Raw genomic sequence first — 14,254 nt, forward strand, 5'->3', positions numbered from 1 at the left:
AAGTGTATATGAAGATAGTTAAAGTTCTCTCAATATATTTCTTAGTGATGAGCCTGGTTCAGAATAGCAGCCCTTAGTATAGGTAGCACCAGGAAAGGGATAAGACTTGTGTGCTCTTACTAGTGATATTTAACTGTTTCCCAAAGCTTTGGGCACTTGGGAAATCAGTGCTTCTTAGTCCTGTTATAGGGTGTTGCATCTTTGTGAGACCTTTATTTGTGTCCTCAAACCCTTGCTTGTGCAAGCTGCAGATGTTCACCATTTCTGCATCAAGGATGCCGTAATACTTGAAGACAGAGGGAGAGATCATTTCTCCAGGAATGCACATGTTGGTCCAGAAAACAGATTAAGCAAAGTGCTTATTTCAGTGGCGTGAGCTTTTTCTTCCACCTGGCAGGTGAGTGGCAGTGTGCTCAGTGTGTACAGCGGCGATTTTGGGAGTGTGGATGCCCAGGGTACTGTGGAATTTGCACTAGACTATGATGAGAAGAACCGTGAGTTCCAGGTTCATGTGTCCCAGTGCAAGGACCTGGCTGTTGTGGATGAGAAGAAAGACAGGACTGACCCGTGAGTGATGTTTCACTTTGATTCCTCATGACTTCTCTGCTGCTAAACTTTGTGTTCTGAGGAACTTTCATTTTTTCTTACGAATTTTCTCATAAAATCCCATCTTTTCTTCCTACCTCTCGACTTCTGGACTGCTGGCTGTTTCCTAGCAGTAACCACTAACCTTCTTGATGTATTCAGAGCCACGGACATCAGTAAATATGTTGCCACAGACACATATCTGAATAAGATTGAGAAAACCTTGCTCACTACAGGAGCACTTCCTTTTATTATTGAAATATATTCTCTATGTAACCATGTGAAACTTGGTCTCCCCATGGTGAATACACGTTAGTAGTAACTCTGGTGATGTAGACACATGTTTATGTGGAAAGAAAGTCTGAGAAGAAGCACCGTTGTGTGGCACAATGGTAATTGTATGGTAATCTGTTTTAAAAGACGATAAAAATAACCTTGGATATGAATTTTGAAAAGGAGGGATTTATAATCAGGCTTCTTGAGACATTCCACCACTTCTAATTACACCCAGATTTTGAATGCACAGATTTGCTATAGTTACGGGTACTTCAGAAAATTGATAGATGTCCTTGCTGGCTTTCCACACTGCTTAGAGAACTGCTTGTTCTGTTCTGAAGGTTGGTGGCATCCATCCATCCCTAGTGAGATTTATAACTTCATGTGCAAGACAAGTTAATATCCCAGCAGGTTTCTCAATTAGTTCTGCCCTTACAGAGTCAACTTGCTTAAATGAAGTCCATTTTACCATCCAGAAGTCTTGCTTGCTTGGCAATATTGAATAGTATTCAGCTGTTGTTTTTGGTTTTGTTTTCCAGGTATGTTAAAACTTACCTGCTCCCAGACAAAGCGAGAATGGGTAAGAGGAAAACCTCAGTGAAGAAAAGGACTGTGAATCCTGTTTACAATGAAGTGCTAAGGGTAAGAACACATACATGCTCTGAAAACCTGTGTTGTAGCAGGCACCTATCCCTCGTGAGGTCTGGAAGGAGCCTATCTGCTGGGCTCCTTCTCCTGTCTCCTGCTGCGCTGCTCTTCCGTTGGTTTCATGAGGGCAGAGATGTTGAAAGTTCTTCTGTACTCACTTGGGTGGCACACAAGATTTCTGTGACAAAACTATACAGTGACCTTTGGAAGAAGAGACCTGTGAGCCTGTGCTGCTGTCACAACAATGAGGTATTCTTACCTTCTCTGGCTTGCAGTTACAAGACATGGCACTATTAAGAAAGGTCCTTATCCTGTGATCCTGCTTACCAAAGCATGGAGAATTATTTAACAATGCCCAAGCCTGTGTTAATAATTCTTGAAAAAATATTATTTGTTGATGAAGAATGAAGCACTGAATTTCCCTGTGCTCAGCAGACAAGCATTGTCAGGCTCATGGTGGCTGACTGTCAGGCTGCAGCACAAAAAGAGATGTTCAGAATGGGGCCAGTTCTTTAGAGCATGTGTGGAGTAGGTTTAAGTGTCTTAGAGTAATTCAAGTTTTTGAGTAGTATATTTCCAGTTGTGAGAAAAACTGAAGAAAAAAAAAAAAGAGCAACCTGATTTCTCTTTCTTCTTCTAGTATAAAATAGAGAAAATGGTATTGCTGATCCAAAAATTGAATCTCTCTGTTTGGCACAATGACCCATTGGGACGTAATAGTTTCTTGGGAGAGATTGAATTAGACTTGGCCAGCTGGGACTGGAGCAACCGAAAACTCAACTGGTATCCACTGAAGCCCCGGGTAAGTGCATCTCAGCTGCAGTTCTGCTTTCCAGCCCAACCCCAAAGCCTTTAGGAGTGGCAGAAATCCTTCTTGGCTGCTTGAGCCATGCACTGTTAACTCAGGGCTTTTCCTGCTGAGCCCCATCTGCCACGTCTTTGGTGTAAGTGGGCATCTGGCTGGAAGCCAGTGGTCCCTGCAGCTGGGACTTGTATGCCCTAGCCAGAGGGAAGGGAAGACTCAGAGATCTTTGGCTGGTGTTTAGAAGCCTAGCTCTTGCCTAGGGAAGCACTGGAAACACCCACAAGCCCTATACTTGTTAGCACAGTATTTAGTGCTCTGAACGCAGGCCTTCTTGGGTCTTACTTGGTGACACTTTCATAAATGTGATCTGACACTAATCAGCAGAAACTCTGACATGGCTGCCTCTCTGTCTTGTCACATAAAAGACCATCCCTTAAAAAACAGACAGCAGCGTACCAGGTGATGCAGTTAGACATGCCTTGACAGGTAAATACTCAGGTGCCACCTTTTGTAAAACTGGTACAGCTTCCTGCCTGCTCCTGTGTTCAGAGGTCTGACCTAAGATCCCTTTTCATAAAATAAAGGCTTTCAGCAAAAAGGTGATTTTGTCCAACCGGACATTTCTGGAAGGGCAACCCTGCTCTGAATCCGGAAGTGCTGTGTTCCAAGAGACTGAGTTTGAGAGCAAAGTCACAAAGTAGCCCTGAGAATAGACTGTGCCAGCTATAAGAAGCAGAGCTGGTCTATTTGTCTCCCTGTATTTGAATCAAAAGCTGTTTGCCATGCTATCTCAACACAAGCCCTTGTTTATCTCTTTCTATTTCAGAGTCTTTCTGCTGTTAATGGCGTGGATCATCGAGGAGTGATGAATTTGTCTATTAAGTATGTCCCTCCAGGAAGCCTAGGTAAGATGTATTTCATAAATTAAGAAGTATTGCCTGTATATTGGTATGTAGCTTGTAATGCTTCATCGTTTTGTGGGCTAGTTAAGGAGTAATCTCATTAGAGCAAGATTGTAGAGATCAGCACAAAGGGACAACCACAGTGCTTGACAGCACCATCTGCAGATTACGTCTGTTTTTCACATATTGGATTTACTGGGAAATTGTACAGAGAGGAAGAGCTCAACAAGCTAAAACTCGCCAGCTGTCATGGGCACGGTGGGGTGTTGTGATGCTGTAGCAGCAGCACACAGCTCCTCTTACTTTGGGACAGGCAGAAGGTTGGGTTTCCCCATTAGTTCCTTCTCCTTTCCTGCATCAATGCATCACTGGCAGGTTGTGTCAGGAGCCTCCTGCAACCGTGATCATGGCACTGTGCTGCCCAACAGAGCACAGCTCCAGGGGAGTGGTGTGCAGAGAGGTCGTATCACTGCTCCCTCGGTCCCGGAGAGGAAGCTCATTGCCTTGCTAGCTATTGCTGGGTCTGTCATGAGAGCTTTCTGTTGTACTTCATGGCAGGTCCCAAGAATCCTCCCTCTGGTGAAGTTCACATTTGGGTCAAAGATGTTAAGGACCTTCTACAGTTGCGTCCTTCTGGAGTTGACTCCTTTGTGAAATGGTAAGTGTCCATTATAAAATATCCTCTTGGGCATCCAAATGATGGAATTAGAACACATTTTTTAGTGTAAAATATCACTTTGGAAAAAAAAAAGAAGAAGAAGAAGAAGAAAAAAGAAACCCTTTTCCTAAGGCAGGATCTGTTAAGCATCCTTCCTTTCTAAGAATCTTTGCTTACAAAATTGATTTTCTTGGGAAAAGAAAGTTTACTCCAAGGATTGTAAAGATTCCCCATTAAATTTACAGGGATTTCTTATGTTGAGACCCAATTACTCCTTACTTCAGATCTGAGGCCTGTTTAGGCCCAGAAAGTTTGTAGACATTAATGAAACCTCATGTGATATTTTACACTACTTGCTGTATTTTTTTTCCTCTCAAAGCTATGTGCTTCCAGACACGAGTAAGAAGAGCTACCAAAAGACCCGAGTCGTAAAAAGAGACACAAACCCTGTTTTCAATCACACTATTGTGTATGATGGCTTTCATACAGAGGACTTGAAGGATGCTTGTGTTGAACTGACTGTGTGGGATCATGAAAAACTAACCAACCATTTCCTTGGAGGAATCAGGCTGGGCCTTGGGACAGGTGAGTGATTTCCTTTACGTTAAATGAATACCATTATACTGCTGCTGAGCCAAGTGGTATAATGGAAAGTTGCTGAGCATTTTGCTGTTAGGGAGAAACCAGATATGGAGAGTGCCTAGCTATTAAGGGGCTTCATACTTGCACTGTGTCTGAGATGGAAGGGGCCCTGGTATTGTGATAGTAACCCTCTGTTCCCCCATTCTCTGCCATGTCAACTCGCAGGTCTGACAAAACTCAAGAATCAGCGTGGGTCCAGCAGAGAATTTTCCTGCTGCTGCAGGAAAAGAGGCAGCATTGTAAATCAGAGTCATTTTGGTGTTCCTCCCAGTGCAAAGTGCTCAGAGCTGAAGACAAAGAACTTGAAAGCCATGTGGGACAGCACCACCTGGTGACTCTGTCCTCATCTCCTTCATTGAAATACTACAGTAGCAGGAATAACTAATATTTGGAAAACAGAGCTTGATGCAGTAGTTGTTCTATCTCAGTCATTACTGAGACAACATCAGCAGTTTGGAAATTGAGTTGTTTAGGTGTAGATTAAGGTGTTCTTATTTTTTAAATTACTTCTCTTAGTTTAGATTATGAAGTGCTCAAAGAGCACAGCAGAGGTGCCATTTGCTAACCATGCTATCCTAACTTTCAGTGCACCCCATGCCTAGCTTTGACAAGTAGAGTGTTTGTAGTTGTTAGGTAGGAGATGTAAGGATTTGTAAGCTAGCTGTACTTACTGTTAAGCAATAGGGGTCTCTGAAAGATGAAAGACAAGCAGAAGATTTCAGAGTGGGGGATGTAATAAAAGGTGACTGTTCCTTGAGGGACTCAGGAAGAGCCTTATTGTAGCTTGAAGATCTGCCTTGCAGGTACTCATTTATTGGATACAGGTACACATTTATTGGATTTGACTGTGTGATCTCTGTTTTCAATCTCTAACATGTCACCAAGAGAGTTGTGAACTAACCAGTGGGAAGTTCACATAAAAATATAAAACCCAGGATTAGTTGTGATCCAAGTTTAGACTTTCATCTATTCGACAAGTAGTCGGCACGTGAAAATGTGGTTGGAAAATCAGTTTGGAATTAATATGCACACTTCTACACTATCATATATTTGATTCCTGTACAAATAAAGTGTAGAGCAAAAGAATTTTAACAAATACCTGTCCCTCTTCACAACAAATCAGGAGGAATACCAAACCTTGTAGACCTTCTTTACCACATCAAAAAAAGCAGTACTGGACTTGAGCCCAACCTTGTTTTCCTTGCTAGGTTATTTTTAGGATTCTTGTGTTTTGTGGCTTTTATACTGAATTCTGGTGTAAAATGGAGATCATAAGCAGAAGAACGGGAGGTGATTACAGTGCAACTTCCTGACAGGAACTCAGCACCTTTTAGGTTAAGGCCCTACCTGCAGCAGTTGTATCTCAGTGAGTACTTTTTTGTATGGAGTGGAAGCTCCTTATGCAGCTCCCAACGTTACCATCTCCTCGCTTCTCTTCAGGTTTGAGCTACGGCATCCCCGTGGACTGGATGGACTCAACACAAGAGGAGGTGGCCTTTTGGCAGGAGATGATGTCTGCCACCAATGAGTGGATTGAGGGGTTGCTGCCACTACGCTCGTTGGCAGGGAGGAAAAAACTGAAATAACCTACTGTGTGTTCTAGGGCAAGGCTGAACGTGTTTGTTAGATATAGGAAACTTCCCACCCCGAGGTGATAGAGACCATGGGGCTGGCAATCATAAGGTTAGTAAGGCAGTTCATGGGCAGCACTTTGGAGATGTTAAATGTTAACAATTTGTTCCCTGATGGAAGACCTGGAAAGTGCCAAACTGATGCTATGCTTGATTTTGAACAAGAAGAAATGTTACCTTTTTATTTAATGAGTGTGTTTGAATCCATTAAGCACTGGTAACATCAGCAGGAAAGAGGAAATCCAGATATTTATTTATTTTTTTACTCTTGCTTGTACTGTGGTGTTTTTTTTAACCCATGCAGAGATGTAGTTGTACTGAAGCTTCGCTATGGTATCATGCATATTTACCTGCAGGTGGTACACTTTGTACTTTATGTAGAATTGTTCCAAGTCACCAGGCAGCACAGGCTGAAAATGAGAGCTTTGCATTTGTCACTGGTGGCAACACATCTGTACCATGAAAGAAATTGAGATCCAGAGTGAATCTAAAGAAAGAGAGGACTGTTTAAAACAGAAAATGAAGCAATCCAAGGAGGATAACAACCAGGAATTCAGTATGTTAAATCCTTTCTGCTTTAATACAAAAGAGCAAAGAGATGGTCCTGCAGCTAGTAAGATTTTGCAATCAAGAGCTGCTTTCCTAGCTTTCCCACTGGCTTCGTCAGTGACCTCAGGCAAGTTACTCTATTAAAACAGTTCCAGTGCAATATGAATTGAAGTGCTTGCCTAACTGTAAAATAACATTACATTGCTAATGGACCTAATAGCATCTTTGAAATGCCTTGTGTGCAAAACATTTCAATATAAAATAATGATGTAGGGAGCAGTCTTGCGTTAGCCTGGCATAATGGGTCAGGAAAAATGGTCAGAACTGCAGTGGAACCCAGGAGATCCTGGGAGAGGTAAGCAGGGAGTGAACAAATGCCAAGGGGAGCTGCAGAGCTGAGGACTAGGGTAACCACCTGCCTCCATATATCCTGCTCCCCTTCTTGTCTGCCTCTCACCTGATGCCTGTCAGATAGTTGTCCAGAGCTAGAGCAACCTTCTTGTCAGTAATTGCAAGAGTTTTGTGTCTGGCACACTCTAACAGTGGTAGAGTGATGTTATGAATGCATTTTGAAATGTAGCTCTGTGATTTGTACCTTGGATGTACATATTGTGATTAAATAGAATGTTTTTCTTTAGTCATCAGCTGGTCTCCTTGTGCCTGTCTTTAGCATGGTCTGAGTAATGACATTGCAAGCAAAAGAGGTGTTATATTTTATCGTGCCAGAATGACCCTTTTTTGCCCAAGGGTAAGTGAAATGTTGTGGAGAAATATGTATATATATGTTCGTAGTTGTCCCATTTTAGATTTTGGTTCTGTGAATATTTTGATATTCTTTAATGTGTTGATTGTATTTTTTAACTCAAACAGCACTAATATTCAGCTGAGCAAAATGGTTCTAAATAAATGAAAGAAAACTTTTATGGTTAAAATAACCAGAGTTTTTCATGAAATGAAGACATCTGGGAGATAATCAACAGCTGTCAGGGCAAACAACAAAGATTGTGGTTTTGCAATTGGAGAAAGATAATACTTGAAAATGTACCAGTTATGGTACTGAAAGCACTAAGAGAAAGTCCATAGGGCAGCAGAATTAATTAATGACTAACCTAATGAAGGACTTGGTCTATATAGCATGTTAACCCAAAGAGACTTTACATGGGTTCTAGCCTGGTGTCACTTCAGTACCTCCATGGGATAAAACAGCAGCATGTAAGTATTTATGCATACATACAAGAGAACTTCCACAAAGAGGCCTGCTTGTTGGTGGCTGCTGTGAGTTACCTGCAGGACTGCTGCTCTCACCCCAAATGTTTCCTTATCCGTGTTCCTCCCAGGGGGATTTCTGCTGTACCTGCAGATGTGGATGGTGCTGCAGGAGCCTCCAGCCAGGCAGGCCCAGCTCTTCCTCCAGAAGGTTTGCCTGACTGCTTTCCATGTGAGCACAGAGCCATCCCTCCTGCTGCTCCTCATGTGCAGCAGTTGGGACAAGCACTGCTGTTACACAACTAGAGCTGGAAGTGTTTGTTTGGTCTTTCAGAAAATTATTGTCTTTTTCACCAGTGGTGCCAATAAAGGGGATAAAGGGTGTCAGTGGCCCAGCTTCATGCCGGAGTGGTGGCTGCTATGGACTTGGCCCAGGATTTTGTGAACAGGTTGTTTCTGTATTCAGACTTCTTTGAGGATTTTTGTTAATCTTTCAGTAGCTTGTTTATTTAAATTAAGCCCTGATTAACTTAAGGAGCTTTCTTTGGCATTTAATGGTTTATCAGAGTAAAAGATTACACTGCCAAACCACATATGCATTTGCAACACAGTTGTATTGGAGGCAGTAAAATTTGCCCTGTCTTATCTGTGTCACTTACTATGCAGAAAGCACTTTATCTGGGGGAAAAAAAACACAAAACTAAGGCACTTTTGTTGTCAGTGACACACGGGGGAGTGGAGGAGCTTGTGAATATAAGGTCAGTGCCTGTTTGCATGTGGCTTACGATGCTGACATTTGTTGTCTGTGCCTGCTACATATGTAAACTCAGGGCCATAGGCTTACGAGAACGTGAGTTTAATAGTAATTGGTAAAAAAAAAAAAGTTGAAATATTTCTGCCTGTATTTACTAGTTCATTGTAGAGTGGGTTAAGCAGAGTTCTATAAGAAGATATATGAAAGTATAAGACTCAGTGCATGCAGTAAGTGTGTTTAAAAATTCATTTCTAAGACTACAAGCAGGCAAGTACCAGTGCTACATGTTCCAGCAGGGATCCCTGCTGATGCAGCTCCTGGGGCCGAGTCCTGTGGTCACTGATCCCTTGCTGGGTACAGAGGTAACCCCAGGGGCTGGGCAGGCTGATGTGTTGCAGGGTGCTACCTTTAGGCACAATCTGCTTAAAATAAAAGAAAAATATCATTGTCTGCAGTTGAGCTGGGCAGCTACTTTCTATGAATGGTCTGCATTTGAGAGTAAATGTGCTCCTTTTGAGTTTATACCTTATCTATGTAACTTTTTCTTTGAAATCTTGTAAGCAAGAAGAGAAGAGAAGGCAAGATTCTGGAAATTATTTCTTCCTCCTCATGCACGTATAATCTGTGGCCTGTATGTATTCAAAACTTTCATATCACAGGTATCAAACTATCAAAAATAATTGGGAAACTAACTAAAGAAAAAAATAACTGCTGAATCTTGAGCAACATCCAGCAGATGAATGTCTCAGAGGAGATGGAAAACAAGTGGTTGAGTTAATTATCCATTGCTAATATTTGCTCGGCTCTATTCTTCACTAAGACAGGGAAAAAAAAAGAAATACTGTGATGATTCAGGGAGAAAATTGTGCTGCCTGAATAAACCCATGTAGTAACATCTATTTAAATGAGATTTACTGTATTTTTGAAGGCTTGTCAAATTGACTCAAAAATGTATCAAATAGAAAACCTGAATAAAGAATCACACTTCCATTCCTGATAACTGAAACTGTGTGTATTCAGCACAAAGTTGGTTGGGTAGTTTGTATTATTTGGCTGTTTTGTACTTGTATAGCTTCCATAGGCTAATATTTTTTTTTGTTCAGCTGCCTGTTTTCCACCCGTCAGGTGTCATGGCTGTGTGCTCTTGGTGTTCCAACAGATGCCTGGGAGGAGCCCCTCGCTGTGTTGCCACAGAGGTTATCAGAAGACACTGGGATTGCAAAGATGCCATAAGGTATGTGTTACTGGAGCTGCTCACTCAGCAGCACTGCTGCACAAGATATTACTGATGCGTAGAAATCTCCCAGAATAGAGATCCCTTCCCATGGGATCATCCTGGAGGATCAGCCACTTCTCCCTAGGGAGTGTGCTCTATGTAGAGGCATTTTGTACCTGCAGCTTTGCCGTGAGGAACAGGGCATCAGCGAGGGGCTGGCTGAAGTCCCTGGGGCCACGAGGGCACTCTGAGTGTGGTTTGGTATTGCAGAGCCAACTCTTGATCTGCTGTGTGAGCAGGAGAGGGCTCATGTGTGATGAGGTTGAAGCAAAAGTGGGTGGCTTAAGGGAACCTGTTCCCACTTTTGGAGTGCTTATCAGCTTCTCCCATCCTTCTGAATGTGCCAGTGTTTGGAGGGTGCTGGATCAGCTCAGAGCAGCACAAAACTGAGCACCAGCCTCCAGGAGGGCTGTGGAGAGAAGTCACTGTTAACGGCTTTGGATAAACACCGGTGGGAGCAAAGGCCCAACCTGCAAGGTTTGGTGGTCACACCAGGTTGGCGCTGGTGTGTTCTGGGTTACAGTCCTGCTGTGAACAGCCTGCTGGTGGCGGCACATTCATTTCCTTGTAAGGCACTTAAGCAGGTGCTTGCTTAAGCAGAAAGATGGTTGCATTTAAAATTCTATAAAATCTCATTATACTTGTCTTTGGGCTGTGCACCTAAGTCTGCTAAACCATCCCTGCTTTGTTGGATTGTCCTAGGAGGAAAGGAGGAAGACCTGAGGATGACAGCAGTTCTGCTGCTTAGCTTCCAGGTTTTTTTCCAGGGCTGCATTAAGGATTAGAAATTACTTGGTGCTCTGTGTTACATGAAGCACCAAATATATAGTACCATGCAACCAGTCCCACTGCCTGCAGCATGAAGGCCCCCACAATTAGCCTACAGCAAGAACTACAGCTTCTGATAAAGGCTTGTGTTTAGAGGCATAGAACAAAGTGAACGGAAATATATTTTGTTTTTTCTTGCTCTGCAAAACTGCCTGTGCTGCAATAGACTATAAACATGAGACGCTACTGATAGGAGCAGAAAACAGATTTCATGCATCTAGCAGCCTACAATGCCATCCTCCTGGCTTGCAAACAATCCAAAGCAGCTCTTGAGCTGCAAGCTCAAGTGCTGGGCTCAGAGGGGAAGCTTAGGAGCTGCTTTCTGGCAGTGTAAGTAGTTCAGACACCCACTCTGTAGGAAGAAAAAACACAATAACCTCTTCTCTCCTCCTCTCTCTCCCACTCACCATTACTAATTTATCCTGATTGTAATGGCTTCTATTTGCTCTAAGCAGATCCTGTTCCCTTCCTAAGAAGACCTGAACAGCTACGGGGACATAATATTCCCAGTGGAGGATCTGTTCTTCAATTCAGGCAGACATAATGATGGGAGCCCCCGTTTTTCAATCAGCCAACCCATGGCCTTCTTAATGTGATTGTAATCTGAGATAAGACACCTGGTGCTGCAGCTGGAGAAACCCATCCCATGGTATTGAGCTGCCTTTTAATTTACTGTCACAGGGAAACATTTTGCAAATATTTTACATATCTTCAGGAGCCCAGCCACCACTCTGCACAAGCTGGTGTGGCCGGAGGCTATCCCATGTTTGCGCTGTGTGGCACCAGAGCAGCCCTTCCACTTGCAGGGGTGCAAGGACAAGCTTATCCTCTGTGCACTCCCACCCATGGGGTTCAGAGTGTACCAGATTTCCACTTCCCTGTCCATTCTGGTTGCAAAATAAATGCTAACACTGCCCCGGAGCACTGCTTGTAACCTCTCTGGTTACTTCTGAGTGGTGGTCCTGTTCAGCCTGTGCCTGCTCTGCTGCTTCAGATGTGATCCCAGTGTGACACTGGGGGATCTCTGCAAGGTGCCACCTTGTAGCCCCAGCCAGAACCCAGGGTGGGACAGAAGCTTCCCCACATGTCTCCTGGTGGTCAGCCCTGCTGTTGGAGTTAGGGCTGTCACTTTGTCACAAAGTCCTAAATCATGCTCCCAGTGCTTGCTGTCAACATGGCTGTCAGTTCCTAAGCACCATGTGGTATCCTTGGCTTTACACTCACCTGCACTGCCATGACTAACTGTGAGCATCATATAAATAGTAAACATAAATCACTCAGTGCTTCCCCTTGCTCTCAATTTACAGAGGTGTGCAGCAGCCAGCAGGTCAGGAGGGCAACATGTTGCTGCCAGTGGTGCAATATCTCAGTGTCACACCTCCTAGGCATGCCTAATTTAACAGGGATGCTTTTTAACAGAGAACTAGCTAATCAAGCTGCTATCTGTGGTGGGCCAGCCCCCTTCTCATCTCCCATCACCCCAGTGCGTGGCCATGACTCTTCAGGAAGCTCCCAGTCTGACCAGTTTGGTGGTATGCACTTCCATGGTTCCCTTGGGCTGGTCTCTGCATGTGGCCAGGTGACACAACCCCAAGGGTTAGGGGGCATCTGCCTCTGGGTTTGGGCATGTGTGAAATGGGTGCCAGAATGGGTGCCAGCAGGGCCATACTGTGAGGGGCAGAACACAGACAGTCATTTTTGTAGTCTTGGAAACCAAAAGGTCACTTAAATTGCATGGTGCAGTGGCAATGCTGTCATAGCCTGAAACGGTGATTGAGCACCTGATGGGAAGGCAGGGCCAAGCTGGGGGAGCTCAGGTCCATGCAGTGCACCTGAGTGATCAGAAGGGGTGGAGCCAGGATCCACCCCATTCCCAGACCTCATTTAAGGGTTGGCAGGGAAGGTGAGGGGATCTCACTGGAGATCCCTGCCTCCCAGAGGAATTCCAAAGGTAAGCATCCATGTTGCCATTGTTTCTGTATCTGTGGCTGCTGCCTTTGGGCTTGTTCTCATTTGCTGTAGCCTAAGGTTATGCCACCCTGCTACTATTGCTGTCCTTTCCATCACATTAAAGCATTACACATTGTGGGTGCAGTGCTGAGGCACTCTGCTCCTTCTAGCGCTGCCATGGCCTGGAGGCAGCTCCAACCTATGGCGGGCAGTCAAGAGATGCAGAGGGAGGGGTTTTGGAAGAAGACTGAAGTGTAAGTGAAGAGCGAAATGGAGGAAGGAGCTGTGAGTGATGCTGTGGGAGGATCTGGTTTGAGCCATCCAACCTGGTTTAGCTGTCTCTTGGTGCTTCTGCCTGTGACACAGGGCTACAGTGAGCCTGGGCACCTAGCAGGAACCTGGTCTAGCCTGTCCCCTACCACCAAACCTGCTTCTGCATCAACTCCAGGTTACTCTCAGACACCAGATTTTCCATTTCTGCAACGATACCAGCACAAAGGCTCCTCCAGGATTCCATTTTCTCGTACCTTCTCAATTGCTGCTAATTAATATGATGGAAACCCAGTTACATAGCATGCATCCGACTATGTGAGTGTGTTAGAGGGGATGAAAGCACTGCACCCAGACCTGCAACAGGAATGGTGAGGCTGGAGGTGGGGAGGAGCGAGGCATGGCTCAGAGAAACTAAAGTTGTGGGCTGAGATTCATGGGCATGGCATATCACAAATGACACAACTCAGTGCCGCGCATCAGTGCTGGCTGTGAGTCACCGGTAACATTCTGATAACTCAGATTTATAGGTTTAATATTTGTCTGTGGCTGTGCAGATTGCTTCATCAGTTTTCTATCCCGTCCTGAGGTACTGTAAAATAGGATCTTTGAGTCTGTTGGTTTTTAATAAATGTGCTGCATTTCAAAGGATACTGAAAACTTTCCCTGCCGTTTGTTACTGAGGCCCGAGCTGTGACGTCCGGCCCCGTTTGCAGGCTGGTTGCACGGCTGGTGCTGCAGAGCCGCGCTGTGAGAATCGGCTGAACGTCATTGTCACCGTGAGCGCACTGATTTCAGCTCATGCAGCCTCTTTGTAAACTTAAGAAAACAAAACTTTTAAAATGTGGCTTTTTAGCCAAGTTGTTTTTAATAATTCAGTGATGCTTTTCTCTTCCCGTGACCCAAGCCCCGCTCAGGTGGCTGCCGACCAAGGCAAAGCTCGGGCATCCCGCTGCCTGCTGGGCTCCGTGCGGATTGCGGTGCGCGCACGTCCTGCGCACTGAGAACAGTCAGCCTTGCCGGGCTCACGGCCAGCAGCCCCAGCCCCGCGCCGTCCTCCTCCGGGCTCTCCCCGCGCCCCCCGCCTCCCTCGGTCCCGCCCCGCCCCGCCCCGCTCGGCTCCGGCGGCGGTTCGGGGGTGGCGGCTCCTCCCGGCAGTGCGGTAGAGCGCGGCCGCCATTGCATCGCGGCTCGGCCGGGCCTCCGCCCGCGGCCCGGGAGGACGGGGGGCGGCGCGGCCACCCGCGGGCGGCTCTGCGGCCACCCATGCCCGT

At 45.1% G+C, this 14,254-nt stretch overlaps 1 protein-coding gene across 8 annotated transcripts in view; it reads left to right on the plus strand.

The window, feature by feature from the left end:
- Positions 1–11,681, plus strand: part of LOC122163778 (synaptotagmin-like protein 2) — a 44,903-nt gene extending 33,222 nt beyond the window's left edge. For 3 of the 8 annotated variants that reach the window (XM_042825270.1, XM_042825268.1, XM_042825269.1), the window contains exons 11-17: positions 398–567; positions 1,401–1,503; positions 2,150–2,311; positions 3,141–3,219; positions 3,775–3,874; positions 4,254–4,459; positions 5,957–11,681. In XM_042825270.1, coding sequence (XP_042681204.1) covers positions 398–567; positions 1,401–1,503; positions 2,150–2,311; positions 3,141–3,219; positions 3,775–3,874; positions 4,254–4,459; positions 5,957–6,102 — 966 coding nt within the window. In that variant the 3' untranslated portion in view covers positions 6,103–11,681. The remainder of the gene's footprint in view (positions 1–397; positions 568–1,400; positions 1,504–2,149; positions 2,312–3,140; positions 3,220–3,774; positions 3,875–4,253; positions 4,460–5,956) is intronic. The other 5 variants (XR_006170039.1, XR_006170038.1, XR_006170040.1 and 2 more) reach the window with 5 other exon arrangements.
- Positions 11,682–14,254: the final 2,573 nt, after the last annotated feature.

This window comes from Centrocercus urophasianus, unplaced genomic scaffold (assembly GCF_019232065.1).
Source record: "Centrocercus urophasianus isolate 14NV4802_14NV808 unplaced genomic scaffold, USGS_Curo_1.0 seq_24, whole genome shotgun sequence".
NCBI lineage: Eukaryota > Metazoa > Chordata > Aves > Galliformes > Phasianidae > Centrocercus > Centrocercus urophasianus.